Source organism: Poromitra crassiceps (assembly GCF_964638095.1).
Source record: "Poromitra crassiceps genome assembly, chromosome: 4".
NCBI classification, from domain to species: domain Eukaryota; kingdom Metazoa; phylum Chordata; class Actinopteri; order Beryciformes; family Melamphaidae; genus Poromitra; species Poromitra crassiceps.
Genome location: NC_139626.1, coordinates 54,576,591 through 54,595,291, shown reverse-complemented (window position 1 = coordinate 54,595,291; position 18,701 = coordinate 54,576,591). Strand labels below are relative to the sequence as shown.

The following is an 18,701-nucleotide window of genomic DNA, read 5'->3' as shown; positions in this document are numbered from 1 at the left end:
TGTATAGTTTTTGAGATATTAATGTTTGTTTGGCACAACTCATACTATTAACTGCCGCGGGGTTCCGCATTTCTGGGTGGCAAGTGATGTCACAGTAACCTCTTTCCCTGCAATTGCACGCATGCAAGACCACGCTCCTCCACAGCGTGGATGGCGTGACTGCAGTCAATAGCTTAACCCAAGTGGACAATTCTGATATAGGCTATTGAAATAGGCTAGAATTAAATTCTCACACATCTCTACCCTATTAAAGAAACAAATATTTTTTACATGTGTATGTTATATCCTATATGAACGAAACGTCTAATTACAGTAAGCGCACGCTTTGGGACATATAACACCATGGGGATATCCACTGCGTAAGTGCGCGGCAGCCCTTTGGTGTGTTTCAAATTGAATATCGTTCCATCAGCACCAATTTTCGTTATCACAATTTTGTATTAGTTGAATCCGAACATGTTCATCCTCCAATTCTGTCCCTCTCTCTCTCCCCTCTCTCGTTCTCTCCCCTCTCTCTTTCTTCCCATCTCTCTTTTCTCTGTCGATCTCTCTCTTTCTCTCTCTCACTCTGCCCCTCTGCTTGCCCACTCAGCGAGGAGGAAGCTGCTGTCACATACGTGACACTGTGGCTTTTAAGGGGGGTGGACATGATCACACCTGTGAATAATTGTGGGCTTAAACACGCCTATATGGAGGTTTGCGCTGAGTTGACGCAAAGCGCAGAGGGGCAACACCAACACGCCCACAATTAGCGCTGCGCGCAGTGCTGTTCGAGCGCAAAACGGGCGCTAACGCAAAATTACCGCCATTGCGACTATAGAGCCCAACCTCTTCTTTAATCTGGTGGAAGCATTTTTAAATCAAAAGTGAAACGGGCTGGCACAGATATGATATTTAGTGAGACTTACCCTGCACACTATAGGGCAGGGATGATATGCTCATCTCCCGATTTGAGATCACGATACTTGGGTGCCGATTCGATTGTATTGTGATTACAAGTATTACGATTCGATATTACACTTTATTGCAATTTCTGTTTGCTGTTTTAACAGTACCCACCCAGCGATGTCCACGGACGTTGCTTTTATGGCTAAATCCGGTCGGTCCGTTGTGGCCATGATTTAGCCCAAAAATAGTCGTCGACATGTTGGCTATGTTTAGTCCGTCTCTTTTGCTCCTATATATACAGAGTGGAGCACACCCCAAAAAAAGTTGAAGAGGTGCAGACTAACGAAACATCGAAAATAATATAAATGAAGAAAGTCGCACACTCAAAGATTCTCCTCTGCTCTGTTTTACCACATTTGACCAACATTTTCAGCAGAATATGCCTTTGTCAGGGTATATAATATACCCTGACCCTGATATCCCCTGAAGAAGGCATATTCCGCCAAAACATGTTAGTGTGGTATTAAACACAGCAAAGGAGAATTTTTGAGTGTGTGACTTTCTTTCTAATTTAAAAAAGTTGTTGCGGTGTTGGTGAAGCGTGCCCTGCCTAGTCCTGCCCTGTATAGGACATACAGTCAATACATTGTATTTGGCAATAAGAATCAGGTATTCCTATAATAATCCTACAGTATTGTAGTCCTGTTCTGACACAGGGGTATTGGTATGGGTTTAACATGGGAATTTACATGGGTTTCACATGTAATCCCATAGGTTTTACATGGGTTTCACATGTAATCCCATAGGTTTCATATGGGTTTCACATGGGAATTTGTATGCATTTACAAATGGAATTTACATGGGTTTCACATGTAATCCCATAGGTTTTACATGGGTTTCACATGTAATCCCATAGGTTTCATATGGGTTTCACATGGGAATTTGTATGCATTTACAAATGGAATTTACATGGGTTTCACATGTAATCACATAGGTTTCACATGTTATCACATGGGAATTTACATGGGTTTCACACATTTCACATGTGAAAACGTTCCAAAACCACATGCTTTCATGGGAAAAGCACATGTGATCACATGTGTTCCACATGTGATCACATGTGAAATTTCACATGTTGGCACATGAAAATGCACATGTGAAATGTCATGTGGAAAAATCACCTGTGCAAAATCACATGATTATTGATTATTGTTCATGTGGTTTTTCTGTAAGGGCCTGTTGTGATGATGTTAAGATAGCTCTTCTTATGGCATACTGTACCCCTATCTATACTGTCCCCTGTGGGTAAAGTTTAAAAAAGCGAGCATCCATAAACCTCGGGTTGCCTATAACGACTGCATGCGTATTTTGCTGAAAAAGCCCAGGTGGAGTAGTGCTAGTGACCTGTTCTGTAAGGCGAGGGTGACCAGTTGCTCCTGCGAAATCTGATGTACAAATTAATTTGTGGATTGAATGTGTCTCACAATGTCATTATTAAGTTGTTCACTCTTCCTGGGCTACGTACTGTGAGATACCAGTCATATATGTGGAGATTCTGCTACGATTCCCTTTTATAGTTAGTGTATGCAATATGTGTATGAAATAGTGTATGAAATGCTTGTACGCTGGGTCCTCTCGGCATAAAGAATAATTAGCATAGCAATATATAATTCACAAAAATATACAAGAAATTATATATAGAATAACATTAAACTAAAACAGAAATTAAGAATAAAATAAAAGCTCATGAGAACATATTGATGTAGGGAAAGCAAGCTATGGTCTCGCTTGCCAGCCTCCCCTGCTCTACAGCTGCTCTCCCATTGGAGCAACTGTTTCAGTCGCTGCTGGGATTTACGCTCCCCGCTTACAAGCTCTGTCATTGGCTCCAACCATGTCAATCAATCAATCTCCCTGTGTGTCGCTGCAAATAGTGCCCTGCCACCGCAGTGAAAACAACAACGCTAACTAGCTAGCAAGCTAACGGCAGAAACCTACATGCTAGCTCGTTGCTACACGCTGAAAATGGCAAGTTGGATTGTTGGAAACTATTTCTCAAGGGCACTGCCGCTAAGCGCCGCCCATCGCAATTCTAGAATGGTGACCAGCGCGCCAGACTCCTCTCACGGAAGTGAGGGGAGGCTGGCCAGCGAGACTGAGCAAGCTATGGCTATTGATGTGTCATAGGGTTCACCAAGCGTTTGAGTGTCCTTAATAAACATGTATTGCTACCAGAGAGTAAAACGTCCTGAGACACTGGTCACAGGACATTTTAGTAGAATAACAGTAGGCTTATTTGGTCTTAGTAGCAGTGGGAGTAATGGTAGGCCTATTAGTAGTGGTAGAAGTTGTACATGTAGAAGTCATACAAATAGTACAAGCACTAGTTGATGTATTAGTAGTAGTAGTAGTAGTAGTAGTAGTAGTTTTGAAGTACTACTGGTGCCAATGGTAGTCAAATAGTAATAGTAGTGGTGTAAGTAGCAGCAGTATGAATCAAGTGTCTGACCCCTCCTGAAGGTTCACTGTGCTGGCTCCGGACCTGCTGAGAGCCGACAGTCAGGAGAACATCTACCTGGAGGCCAGTGGTCTGTCTGACCCCCTCAACGTCTCCATCAGCATCCAGGACTTCAGCCAGACGTCCCAGCTGCTGCACGACTCCCTCACACTGGGCCCAGATAACAGCTTCCATACTCTCAAGACTATACAGGTGATTTGATAACAGCTTCCATACTCTCAAGACTATACAGGTGATTTGATAACAGCTTCCATACTCTAAAGACTATACAAGTGATTTGATAACAGCTTCTATACTCTCAAGACTATACAGGTGATTTAATAACAGCTTCCATACTCTCAAGACTATACAGGTGATTTAATAACAGCTTCCATACTCTAAAGACTATACAGGTGATTTAATAACATCTTCCATACTCTAAAGACTATACAGGTGATTTAATAACAGCTTCCATACTCTCAAGACTATACAGGTGATTTAATAACATCTTCCATACTCTAAAGACTATACAGGTGATTTGATAACAGCTTCCATACTCTAAAGACTATACAGGTGATTTAATAACAGCTTCTATACTCTCAAGACTATACAGGTGATTTAATAACAGCTTCCATACTCTCAAGACTATACAGGTGATTTAATAACAGCTTCCATACTCTCAAGACTATACAGGTGATTTGATAACAGCTTCCATACTCTCAAGACTATACAGGTGATTTAATAACAGCTTCCATACTCTCAAGACTATACAGGTGATTTGATAACAGCTTCCATACTCTCAAGACTATACAGGTGATTTGCCAGGGTCACGGCTGCCACTTAAAGGAAGGCACCGACATTTTGGGAGATTTTCCCTTTTGCCATCTTCGTGATAGTAAGATGAGAAGATAGATTCCCTTCTTTTCTCTTTGATTGTCGTAGAAAAATAGCGACTTGCCCATCCTGCTACTTAGCTTAGCACAATGAATGGTAGTCATTGATACTGGCTAGCCTGCCCCCGTGTTATCCGGCTTGTTCCGGCGTCCATACAGGCAGTAGCACATATGGACGTGTCTGCGGGTGGGAAGCCAGATTAATAAGGGTATGTGGCCTGGTCACTCCACTAGTTCGTCCTCTGGTCGGTCTGTTTGCAGGGGAGGGGAACTGGGGTGAATAATGTGATCCTCTCAAACACTACGTCCTGCCGGTGAAACTCCTCGCTGTCAGGTGAAAAGAAGGGGCTGGCGACTGCACATGTATCGGAGAAAGCATGTGCTCGTCTACAACTCCCTCCAGATCGGCAGATGGAGTGAAGCAAGGACAGGGACAGCCAATTAGAATTGGGGGTGGGAAACAAAATGTCTTTGGAAAAAATAAATGGCGGATGAAATCCCCAGAAGAGGGTGTGACTTTGGCACTCTGTTCTATTCTAATCCTCCTGACTATCCACCTCATGTCATCCCAGCTTCCCTCAGAGCTTCTGAAGCGAAACGAGCACAGGAAAAAGTTTGTGTACCTGAAGGTGACCTTTGAGGGGCACCACTTCGAGGAGAGGGTGCTGATGGTGTCCTTTCACACTGGCTACATCTTCATCCAGACTGATAAACCCGTCTATAACCCTGGTGATACTGGTGAGAACTGGAGAAACTGGAGCTCAAACACCACATTGAGAAATAACATAACGGCACCAACAACAATGACCAGGAAGAGCACAACCCGGCAAACACGCCTTTTGAGGCCTATGGGACCTCATTTTCAGTCCAAAACAGTCTTTGCATGTTTTCCCTGCACTTGGAAAATCCACATAAAACACACAACTTGTTGAATAACAGTTACAGCACAGTTTGTAAATGTGTATATAATACATTTGAAAGCTTGTTACTGGAAGTGGGTGTTAACTTATTTATCTAGCTAGCTACATAACATAGATCAATGCTTTGAGCCCCCCATCTCTTCTAACATGGTAAATGCGATCATAATGTTCGCCTAAAATCAAGTCTTTCAGCTGCAATACATTCAGCTGAATGCTCACAAACAATTTCAGGTATGATTGCTGGAGATTATTGAAGCCCACATCGAATTGTATTCATTAATTGTTCACGGCGGAAAAAAGCCTTCACTCGCTCGAGTTTGGCCACGTGAATTATTATGCAAAGTTGGAAAATGTTCAACTCGAGCGAATGGGCGACTGAGGCGAATATCGCAAATATCTTGTTACGCTGCATCATTCGTCTGATTTGCATAGACCGGGACGAAACGGTTTCTTTTTTTTTTTTTTTTTTTTTTTTATAATATTTATTTTTGAGCAGGGAGCATTGGCATTACAGTACAATAACCAGTGTAATTTTCTTTCTTTTTTTTTCACATTGAAACATCGCAACCAACACATCTACCCTCCTTTGCCTCCCCACAACCCAATCCCATTCCAACAGAAAAAATGAATAAAATTAGATAATAAAATAAAATAATAATAATAATATACATACATACACATATTCCTATGTATATGCATTTACACACGTACATACAGTAAGAGGTAGTATAACAGTGAAAACAGTAATAACTCAAGTTGTCAAAGTTTATACTTGCAAGCATCTGGGTCAAGTTGGCCTATTTCGGTCTCATGAGGCTAGAAAAACACTGCACGGCTGTGAGTGTGGTGGGCAGGCAGCAAGGTATTCGTCCATCCCTGGGAGGGCCCAGGCCCTTGTTCTATGGGGCCACGTCGTCTGGGGGAAGACCATCTACGTATTCGATCAGCGGTCTCCAATGTGAATAAAATTTGTCAGAGGAGCCCCGCAGGGTGAATTTAATTTTTTCCAATTTAAGCAAAAATAAAATGTCTTCAAGCCAAGCTTTAAATGAAGGTGGCTGAGAGGTTTTCCAAAGAAAAAGAATCCTCCTACGAGCAATTAACGAGGCAAAAGCGATAACATTGGATTGGGTGACCGACATATCTAGCTCATCCGGTGGTCTACCAAAGATTGCAATATGAGGGGATGGACAGATTCTCACCTTCAGAATGTCCGAACACATATTAAAAAAGGAGTACCAGAAACCAGATAGTTTGGGACAAGTCCAGAACATATGAGTCAAGTTACAAGGTGCTTGTGAGCATCTCTCACATTCATCAACCACTTTATCTGGGTAGAATTTAGCCAGTTTGGCCTTACTATAGTGAAGTCTGTGTACTACTTTAAACTGTATCAGGTTAAGTCTGGCAGAACTAGAAGAGGAGTTGACGCCTCGCAAGGCTTCCTCCCAGAAGTTGTCTGAGAAGGACGTCTGCAGTTCACTTTCCCAGCTCTCTCTGCTTTTATTGATGGCCACCACATTCACTGGAGAGAGGAGATCATAGAAATAGGAGACATGGCCCCTGGATAGAATGTCTGCCTTAAGCAGTAGGTCTATTCCACTGGGAGGCGGGATTTGAGGAAATAGAGGGGAGTGGGTTCTACCAAAGTTTCTTAGCTGAAAGTACCGAAGAAAATCTGAACAGGGTAGGTTAAAAACAGTATGAAGTTGATCGAAGCTGGCAAACACACCGTCTATATACAAGTCTCCCAGGCGGCGGAGACCTCTTCCCTCTAAAAGTGAATAGTAAGGGTCTGACTTAGCAGGTAGAAATAGGTGGTTGTTGCAAACCGGAGTCGCCTGAGGTAAAGAAGACCAACCAAAATGACGCCTGACCTGTGCCCAGATCTTAAGAGAGCTTATCACGATGGGATTAGAAGTGAACTGTGAGAAAGATATGGGTAGGGTGCTACACGCGAGAGCCTGAAGTGATGTAGAACGGCATGACATGGCCTCGATCTGACACCAACTACTTTGGGGGGAGGTGAACCAGAGCATGATCTTATGCACGTTGGCCGCCCAATAGTAGCCCATGAGGTTTGGTAAGCCCAGTCCGCCATGGGACCTGTTCCCCTGTAGTAACAACTTGCCAGCTCTTGCGTGCTTGCCCGCCCAAATGAAAGAAGAGAGAATACCATCGATGGTAATGAAAAACGATTTAGAAAGAAAAATGGGCAAACATTGAAAAATATATAAATATCTAGGAAGTATGTTCATTTTAACTGTTTGGACTCGACCCGCCAGAGAAAGAGGCAGGCGATCCCACCTTTGGAGGTCTGCTTTAACTGAGGCTGTAAGGTTAGTCAGGTTCTTATCCTGTAATGTACGGATGGATCGAGTGATTTGAATGCCGAGATATTTAAAACCAGAGTTGCATAATCTAAAAGGTATTGACGTAGATGGAATTATGTCGGCCGGTTTATTAATAGGGAGGCACTCACTTTTTTGAATGTTTAGTTTGTATCCCGAAATCGCACCGAAGGCTTTCAAGACTGACATGATGCGTGGGATACTGGCTAAGGGATCACATACATATAAAAGGAGGTCGTCAGCATACAACGAGACCCTGTGCTCCGTGCCCCACCTCTGGATCCCTTTCAAACCCTCTTCAGACTTCAAAGCAATCGATAGGGGTTCAATGGCGATGGCGAACAATAGCGGTGAAAGCGGACACCCCTGGCGTGTCCCCCGGGCAAGCGAGAAAAAATCTGAGCGTTCAGTATTGGTGCAGACTGCCGCCTGAGGGGAGGAGTAAAGTAATTTTATCAAAGAAATTAAGTTAGTTCCAAAACCAAAATGCCGTAAAGAGGAAAATAAATAGGCCCACTCCACCCTGTCGAAGGCTTTTTCAGCATCCAGAGACACAACCATTTCTGGCTCAGTAAGAGATGACGAAGTGTGGATGATACTGAGAAGCCTCCGAATGTTTGTAAAAGAATGCCTCCCTTTTATAAATCCAGTCTGGTCTTCTGATATAATTGATGACATAACTGACTCCAATCGCAAAGCGATGATTTTTGCAAGTATCTTGACATCTACTGGTAGCAGTGAAATGGGACGATATGACGCGCAGCTCAGTGGGTCTTTACCTTTCTTAAAGATCAAAGAGATAGAGGCTTGAGAGAGGGTAGGTGGTAGAGAACCCTGCCGAAAAGAATCATTAAACATATCTAAAAGTAATGGAGCTAATTGAGTTGAGAATTTTTTGAAAAATTCAACCGGGAAACCGTCTGGACCTGGAGATTTACCGCTCTGCATAGATTGTATCGCTTCTTTAATTTCGCACAGTTTGACCGGAGCATCAAGAATCTGTTGATCGCTACTCGAGATCTTAGGGAAGGATAACTTATTAAAAAAAGAAGTCAAAAGAGTGTCATCGTTTGGAGGTTCAGACGTGTATAATTGAGAGTAGTAGGTTTTAAAGGTGTTATTAATCATAATGGGGTCAGAGACAACAGAGCCTGATTCATCAAGTATTTGAGTAATTTGATTTGAAGCTTGTTTGGCTTTTAGTTGATAAGCCAAGAGACGGCCCGCCTTGTCCCCGTATTCATATGTAGAACCCCGTGACTGGAAGAGGAGGCGTTCTGCCTCCCTAGTTAACAAGAGGTCGAGCTCAGTTTTCAGTATCAGCCTATCCTTGTATACGCCAGAAGATTGATTGTTTAAAAGCAAGATATCAAGGTTAGCGATAGCCGTTTCTAGCTCCTTTTGACGTGCTCTACGAAGTTTATTAATATGTAGTGTACGTGAGATAATTTTCCCTCTAATGAAAGCCTTAAGGGTTTCCCATAATAGAGATGCAGAAGTCTCTTCATTTTGGTTGGTCTCACAGAAAAAGTCAATAGATTCAGAAACATATTTACAATTGTTTGCATTGGTAAGGAAGAGAGGGTCTAAGCGCCAGGTTCTGAATGCCTTAGGCTTCAATTTAAAGTGGAGATCCAAGATCACAGTAGAATGGTCAGAGACAGTTATTGGGGAGTAGTGAGTGGATAGAATAGATGAAATAAGTGACTTATCAATAATAAAGTAATCTATACGTGTAAATGAACGATGTGGATGGGAGAAAAAAGAATATTGTCTTGTAGATGGGTGTAGAAATCTCCACGGGTCAATGTAGCCGTACTGATCCATAAAAGCAGAGAGAGTCTGGGCCATTCTAGTAGCTACCACTGGTTTCGTACTAGACCTATCCAAGAGAGTATCAATCACACAGTTCATGTCGCCTCCTAGTAAAAGTAAGTGGGAATTCAGATATGGAATGGAAGCCAGCAACAGTTTCATAAAGTTTTGGTCGTCCCAGTTCGGGGCATAAACAGACACTAAAACCACTGGTTTCTGGTAGAGTGTACCAGAAACGATGACATAGCGACCATTCGGATCAGCAACTACATCTTTAGAAACAAAATCTACATTTTTCCTAATCAATATCGCAGTGCCCCTTGTCTTCAAATTAAAACTTGAATGGAAAATCTGTCCTATCCATGGCCTATGAAGTTTCCGCTGTTCCGAGTTACATAAATGCGTTTCCTGAATGAGTGCTATGTCAGCGTTCTGGTCCTTAATATGTGTCAAGATTTTTGTGCGTTTTACCGCACCATTTAACCCACCAGTGTTCAGTGAAATGATCCTCACTGCCTGCCCACCACCAGCCGGAGCCTCTGTCACGCTTGCCATGGAATGGTCCATGGAAACCTCGGGTAGCACAGGCCAGACTCACGATGCAGGAAACATATAAGAGAAGTGAAATACTTGAGAGCAGTGAAACACAAAACAAGCAACATTTTCAAAGTAAAACTTTCAAACGAAAAAATAAAAATAAAAATAAAATAACAAAAAAAAAACACCGACCCACCCCCCTTCCCTATTGGATGAGCATAAGACATCCACCCCTTCCACCTACCCCCTCCCCCTCTAACCCTCCCCCTCCAACCTATACAAACCTTGAACTTCCCTTTCTGCAACGACGGCATTCTTTCTATCTTTCCCGACATGTCCCAGGGACTACCCTTCCAAAGTTTCGCCCCAAAAGTTTACCAGAGTAAGGGTTGTGGACAACATAGCAGTTATTGAATGTGTAATCCTCAGTATCACCAGCAATGCCAAATAGACCAGAGGACAGAACAACCTGTCAAGACAATAGGGAGGTAAGAGTAAAAAATAAAAATAAAGAAAATACGCACACACACACACACACACACACACACTCACACACACACACACACACACCCCCACACACACACACACACACACACACACACACACACACACACAAAAAAAAAAAAAAAAAAAAAAAAAAAAAAAAAAAAAAAAAAAAAAAAAAAAAAAAAAAAAAACAACAACAAGCATACACACTAAAAGATACACACCCCCTCGTAGGTACACATCTACATCCCTGTGCTCGCTCTGGTGTTTGCACAGGTATATGCATGAGTTTCCCATACCAAGGCACACATCGGTATAGAGGTAAGTCCTATTGATAGAGGGAGGTCAGTCAGCTGGCATGTGACTTCCCTACATCCACATACAATCGAATATACCCTCACGTACATCAGCATTAATAAGAAAAAGAAAAAAGAAGAATAAGAAAAATTGATCATTCTGACAGAGGTAGGTTAATCAGCCAGCCTGTAGGCTGCACACACCCACACACACACACACACACATACACACAACACACACACCCACACACTCGCACACAAACACACCCCCCTCCCATTTCTCTTTTTCTAGTGTATAGTTTGCAGCTCGACCAGCATGTAAAACCCACATATCCACGCATGTACCACGACCCACATTAACGCTGATAAAGGTAGATCACTTTGATTGGCCAGCTTATAGGACACACACATCCGCACTCATACCCTGGCCCCAATAGAGGTAAACTGGATCAGTCAATTAGAGGACTGGCCGGTAGAATCATTTCATGAGTGTCATTATGGCTGACCGGGTTACATGTAGGCGCGCACCCACATACTCGCACACACACACACTTATACCCCCCTACTTTGGCATCACAGACTATGTACCTATAATGTTTTCAGCCTTTTACCCTCCCCCCCCCCGCCCATACCCACGGCCAAAAAGATCTTCCATTCAACAGTGGTTTTATTAAACTAATATTAACTGAGACTATTATACTGGCCTATTCAATAATAGTCTGCACTCAGTGTGATATGAAAATTAAACAGAATGGAACAAAGAAAGAAAGAGAGAAAAAAAATAAAAAATAATCCAAATCATTGTCACTGTGGACTGATTTACCACTCTCAGTCCCGCTTTAGAAGTAATGAAAAATCCTCTTGGTTGATGTCCTTATGTCCTATGATAGAGGGCCAGCACTGTGTAGTCCTGTGTTAGCCAACTAGTTAGCATCATAGTTAGCCTGAACCATGTCCAAAGTAGGCCATATCGAGAGTCAAGGCCTAGGATGTGGAAAACGTCAAGCTTTGTGAAGTCCAACCCGTTTAGGTAGAGAAGTGAAGAAATGTGGCCGCACCGGAGTGTGGTCTCGGGAGGCACGCTATGGTTTGTTTCCAGAGAAGTGAAGTAACACAAACAGAGTGGTGGAATGGTGTTGGCTAATGTAGCGGTTAGCTCCGTTAGCTCGTCTCAAGTTGACGGCCGTGGCTAGGCTAGATAGCTCCTCCGACCCAGTAACAAACCACTCAAAGAAACAAAAAGGGAAACAAAAAGACAAGACCTCAATCTTGTCGATAACTGACTGCGAAGGTTTCAGCCTCCTCTGGCGATGTGAACCGTTTCTTGGTTCCATTTTGAAGTGTGATCTGTAGCCGCGCTGGATATAGCAAGGACGGCTTGAGACCAAGGCCATACAGCTTCGCCATGATATTTCGATACCTTACGCGCTGTTCAAGCACTTCAGGAGTGTAATCTTCAAAGATGTGCACAGCTGCTCCTCGATATTGTATTTTACCACGTTGTTTACGAGCCTCTCTGATGATCCGGTCCTTGATTTGATATCGATGTATTCTGATTATTACAGGCCGCGGTCTCGCTCCGTTTGGCGGCCTAGCAGTAAGCACTCGATGTGCTCGGTCCAGCTCCGGAGGGGAGGTGAGGATCTGGTCCCCCAGCAATTCCACTAGGAGCTCCGAGAAGAATTCAGTAGGTCGAGGTCCCTCAATGGATTCGGGGAGGCCGACGATTCTTATATTGTTGCGACGGCTACGTCCCTCCAGGTCCGCCGTTTTCGCCATCAGCCTCATGTTGCTCTCAGCCAGGGCGTCGCACCTTTGTTCCAGCTTAGTGATACGCTGGTCTTGGAGGTCGACATTCGATTCAAGGGAGTCGATACGTTGTCCATGCTCTGTCACCGAAGACTGTATTTTATCTAGCTTCGCTTCCATTGATGCGAAGCTAGTCATTATATCGATCCTTAAGTCTGCCAGCATGCTAATAACGCCAGAGTCGTCAACTTCTATGTTCTGAAGCGCAGCAGTTTCTACGGGTGGAGCTTTCTTTGCTGGCATGTCGTTTGATAAGTATTTAAACGATAGCCATTCTTAATTCAACATTCAAACTTTGCATAGGGCACGAAATAGTAGGTTTTAAGCATAAGCGGGCAGGAGAACCCGAGACGCCACCTCTCACTCACATGCTCACCAAACCGGAAGTCAATCGTTAAGAGATTATTCACCGACGAAACGGTTTCTGCTCGCCTGTTTGCATTGACTTTATGTGATCATCCCACAAATTTGCAAATTTCGTCTTGGTGTGAACTGAAGACAGTACCACTCATTTATCAGGATTGGTAACATTAGCACGCTATCTATCAATTAGCTTGTGAAATTGACAGTGTTGAATCTGGTTCTCTGAGATGAAATGAAGCTCCGGCGACACACAGTTTGATGCAAACAGAATGGTTTATTCTTTGTCAACAACTGGTATCACATCACAACACTGCAGACGCTGAGGAGACGAGATGGGGCCGAATGGTCAAGTCTGCCTTCCTGGCTTTAACAGACAGTCTTATAGAAGGTTTTTACCGCCAGTAAATGATGTCACAGTTAGCTGACTTTGCCCTAAAAGGTCTTATTTTTACCAGATGGTCAAATGGTCAGTGTAGTTGTCTGTGCCGTGCCTCGGCGCCACTTCTGACAGTTGCATGCCCATCTATCAACCCATCTTACTTTAAAGATAATAAAACCACCATCTGGAAATTATCCTGGTTATCAGTAGACCCCTTTTTGACTGTCATTTAGGCCCATTTATCAACCCATCTTACTTTAAAGATAATAAAACCACCATCTGGAAATTATCCTGGTTATCAGTAGACCCCTTTTTGACTGTCATTTAGGCTATGGTCAGTTTACTTTAGAGCAGAGGTCACTGAGATCTACCTACATCAAATACATTCCTCTCTGCCTCTGCTCAGATTACTTGGGACCAGAGACCAGTCACTTCCAGCCTCTGCTACAGCCAATATAAGCACAATAAGTATTTTCACATATAATCACACTATAAGATTTATAATTGGTATGAAATATACAGCAACATTTTTGTAGAGATCCAACAGCTGGCCAACTAACTAACTTTGAGCTTGCTATCTTATTGTGCTTCAAACTAATGTTAGCTAAGTAGTTTCAGGCTGAAACAACTAAGTTAATGTTCTGTGACATCAAAATCAAACCAAATGTTCACTTAAATGTCAGCTCACCATTTACTATTTACCATTTTGTCCTCTGTATCTTTCCTCTCTCTCTCTCTCCACCTCCTCTCTCTCTCTCTCTCTCTCTCTCTCTCTCTTTCTCTCTCCCTCTCTCTCTCCAGTGCGGTGCAGAGCCTTTGTGTCATCTCCATCCTTCAAGGCCTTTAACAGCTCCATCACAGTGGAATTCCAGGTTAAAGAATACTACTACTACTACTACTACTACTACTACTACTACTACTACTACTACTACTACTACTACTACTACTACTACTAATAATAATAATAATAATAAATATTATTTTCAAATATGATAACCCCTAACCCCGTCATCAATATCGAGATGTAAACGGTGTAGCCTACAAAATGACAGTCAGAATGATTCATTTGGGTCTTCACTATTTAATTATGTGTGTTTAGCTCACATTTATTTTGGGTAAGGATGATGACGATGATGATGATCATGATGGTGGTTTGTCTGTGTGTGGGTGTGTGTGTGTCTGTGTGTCTGTGTGTCTGTGTGTGTGTGTGTGTGTGTGTGTGTGTGTGTGTGTGTGTGTTTCAGGATCCAGAGGGTGTTGTGGTCAAACAAATCTCTCGGACACGACCCACTGATGGCGTCTTTGCTGAAATTCTCCCTCTCACAGAGATTGTCAAGTAAGATGATCTTATCTCTCCTTCCATACTCTCTACTGACTCCTACAGGTGAGAGGAGAGAACACAGAACATCAGTGGATATAGTCAAGTCAAGTCAAGTTTATTTGTATAGCACATTTCATACACAGAGGCAATTCAAAGTGCTTCACATAAAATGGTTGACACAAGGAAATTGGCCTAAAATGGTAAATGGCCTGCATTTATATAGCGCTTTTATCCAAAGCGCTTTACAATCAGTAGATAGTCTACATTCACCCATTCATACACCAATGGCGGCAGGCTGCCACGCACCATCGGGAGCAAGGAGGGTTAAGTGTCTTGCCCAAGGACACAACGACAGCAGCTGGGAGGGAGCGGGGATCGAACCGCCAACCCTTGCGCTCTACCTCCTGAGCTAAAGCCGCCCCTTTAATAAAAGAATAAGAGGATAAAATATACATTTAAAAGCATCACAACAGAGAAAGAGCATAAAAAGTGCATTAAGCAATAGGCGCAGCAGTTAACAATGTCCATAACCTTTATAATAGTTGGACTCGAACTTAATAGGCCACACACATCTCCTGAAAAACAGCTGTCAGCAGTTAAAAGCGACGCTAAACATAAAAGTCTTTAGTCTATTTTTAAAAGTAAGTAAAGTTGGGGCAGATCTGAGGTCTTCAGGCAGTTTGTTCCAGCTAGCAGAAGCATAGTGGGTGAATGCGGCCTTCCCATGATTTGATCCTAGGGACAGTCTTTTCTATTCAAATCTATATTCTTGGATCCATTTGTACGGTTCAAAGGTCAGGAACAACAAAGCTCTCAACACGCTAACACAAGTGAAGACAAAGGGACTTTATTAAAAACATGCCATTTCACAGCAGAGGAGGTGGTTTGGTTTATGCATGGTGTCACTGCGGTTATGGTTAGGTTTAGGTCAAGGCTTTCGTAAAGTCAAAAAGTGATGAGATGACCCAATGTGAGCTGCCGAGACACGCATCAGACACACAAAACAGGAAGTGAGACATGAAACGCATCAGCCACACAAAACAGGATGTAAGGCATGAAACGCATCAGACACACAAAACAGGATGTAAGGCATGAAACGCATCAGACACACAAAACAGGATGTAAGGCATGAAACGCATCAGACACACAAAACAGGATGTAAGGCATGAAATGCATCAGACACACAAAACAGGAGGTAAGGCATGAAACGCATCAGACACACAAAGCAGGATGTAAGGCATGAAACACATCAGACACACAAAACAGGAGGTAAGGCATGAAACACATCAGACACACAAAACAGGATGTAAGGCATGAAACACATCAGACACACAAAACAGGAGGTAAGGCATGAAACGCATCAGACACACAAAGCAGGATGTAAGGCATGAAACGCATCAGACACACAAAACAGGAGGTAAGGCATGAAACACATCAGACACACAAAACAGGATGTAAGGCATGAAACACATCAGACACACAAAACAGGAGGTAAGGCATGAAACGCATCAGACACACAAAACAGGATGTAAGGCATGAAACACATCAGACACACAAAACAGGAGGTAAGGCATGAAACACATCAGACACACAAAACAGGATGTAAGGCATGAAATGCATCAGACACACAAAACAGGATGTAAGGCATGAAATGCATCAGACACACAAAACAGGACGTAAGGCATGAAATGCATCAGACACACAAAACAGGATGTAAGGCATGAAATGCATCAGACACACAAAACAGGAGGTAAGGCATGAAATGCATCAGACACACAAAACAGGAGGTAAGGCATGAAATGCATCAGACACACAAAACAGGATGTAAGGCATGAAATGCATCAGACACACAAAACAGGAGGTAAGGCATGAAACACATCAGACACACAAAACAGGATGTAAGGCATGAAATGCATCAGACACACAAAACAGGATGTAAGGCATGAAATGCATCAGACACACAAAACAGGATGTAAGGCATGAAACACATCAGACACACAAAACAGGAGTTAAGGCATGAAATGCATCAGACACACAAAACAGGATGTAAGGCATGAAATGCATCAGACACACAAAACAGGAGGTAAGGCATGAAACACATCAGACACACAAAACAGGATGTAAGGCATGAAACGCATCAGACACACAAAACAGGAGGTAAGGCATGAAATGCATCAGACACACAAAACAGGATGTAAGGCATGAAATGCATCAGACACACAAAACAGGAGGTAAGGCATGAAATGCATCAGACACACAAAACAGGATGTAAGGCATGAAATACATCAGACACACAAAACAGGATGTAAGGCATGAAACACATCAGACACACAAAACAGGATGTAAGGCATGAAACACATCAGACACACAAAACAGGATGTAAGGCATGAAATGCATCAGACACACAAAACAGGATGTAAGGCATGAAACACATCAGACACACAAAACAGGAGGTAAGGCATGAAATACATCAGACACACAAAACAGGAGGTAAGGCATGAAACACATCAGACACACAAAACAGGATGTAAGGCATGAAACACATCAGACACACAAAACAGGAGGTAAGGCATGAAATGCATCAGACACACAAAACAGGATGTAAGGCATGAAATGCATCAGACACACAAAACAGGAGGTAAGGCATGAAACACATCAGACACACAAAACAGGAGGTAAGGCATGAAACGCATCAGACACACAAAACAGGATGTAAAGCATGAAATGCATCAGACACACAAAACAGGAGGTAAGGCATGAAACACATCAGACACACAAAACAGGAGGTAAGGCATGAAACACATCAGACACACAAAACAGGAGGTAAGGCATGAAACACATCAGACACACAAAACAGGAGGTAAGGCATGAAACGCATCAGACACACAAAACAGGATGTAAGGCATGAAATGCATCAGACACACAAAACAGGAGGTAAGGCATGAAACGCATCAGACACACAAAACAGGAGGTAAGGCATGAAATGCATCAGACACACAAAACAGGAGGTAAGGCATGAAATGCATCAGACACACAAAACAGGATGTAAGGCATGAAATGCATCAGACACACAAAACAGGATGTAAGGCATGAAATGCATCAGACACACAAAACAGGATGTAAGGCATGAAATGCATCAGACACACAAAACAGGAGGTAAGGCATGAAATGCATCAGACACACAAAACAGGAGGTAAGGCATGAAACGCATCAGACACACAAAACAGGAGGTAAGGCATGAAATGCATCAGACACACAAAACAGGAGGTAAGGCATGAAATGCATCAGACACACAAAACAGGATGTAAGGCATGAAATGCATCAGACACACAAAACAGGATGTAAGGCATGAAATGCATCAGACACACAAAACAGGAGGTAAGGCATGAAACGCATCAGACACACAAAACAGGATGTAAGGCATGAAACACATCAGACACACAAAACAGGAGGTAAGGCATGAAACGCATCAGACACACAAAACAGGATGTAAGGCATGAAATGCATCAGACACACAAAACAGGAGGTAAGGCATGAAACGCATCAGACACACAAAACAGGATGTAAGGCATGAAACACATCAGACACACAAAACAGGATGTAAGGCATGAAACACATCAGACACACAAAACAGGAGGTAAGGCATGAAACACATCAGACACACAAAACAGGAGGTAAGGCATGAAATGCATCAGACACACAAAACAGGATGTAAGGCATGAAATGCATCAGACACACAAAACAGGAGGTAAGGCATGAAACACATCAGACACACAAAACAGGATGTAAGGCATGAAATGCATCAGACACACAAAACAGGATGTAAGGCATGAAATGCATCAGACACACAAAACAGGAGGTAAGGCATGAAATGCATCAGACACACAAAACAGGAGGTAAGGCATGAAACGCATCAGACACACAAAACAGGAGGTAAGGCATGAAATGCATCAGACACACAAAACAGGAGGTAAGGCATGAAATGCATCAGACACACAAAACAGGATGTAAGGCATGAAATGCATCAGACACACAAAACAGGAGGTAAGGCATGAAACGCATCAGACACACAAAGCAGGATGTAAGGCATGAAATGCATCAGACACACAAAACAGGATGTAAGGCATGAAATGCATCAGACACACA

The 18,701-nt window shown here is 42.8% G+C and overlaps 1 protein-coding gene across 1 annotated transcript in view; it reads left to right on the top strand.

Moving 5' to 3' along the window:
* Positions 1-342: 342 nt before the first annotated feature.
* Positions 343-18,701, top strand: part of LOC310775845 (venom factor-like) — a gene marked incomplete at its 5' end in the record, with an annotated part of 76,425 nt that continues 58,066 nt past the window's right edge. The window contains 5 exon segments of the mRNA XM_083635972.1: positions 343-359; positions 3,409-3,598; positions 4,851-5,016; positions 14,036-14,106; positions 14,619-14,653. Of these exon segments, the coding sequence (XP_083492098.1) occupies positions 343-359; positions 3,409-3,598; positions 4,851-5,016; positions 14,036-14,106; positions 14,619-14,653 (479 nt within the window).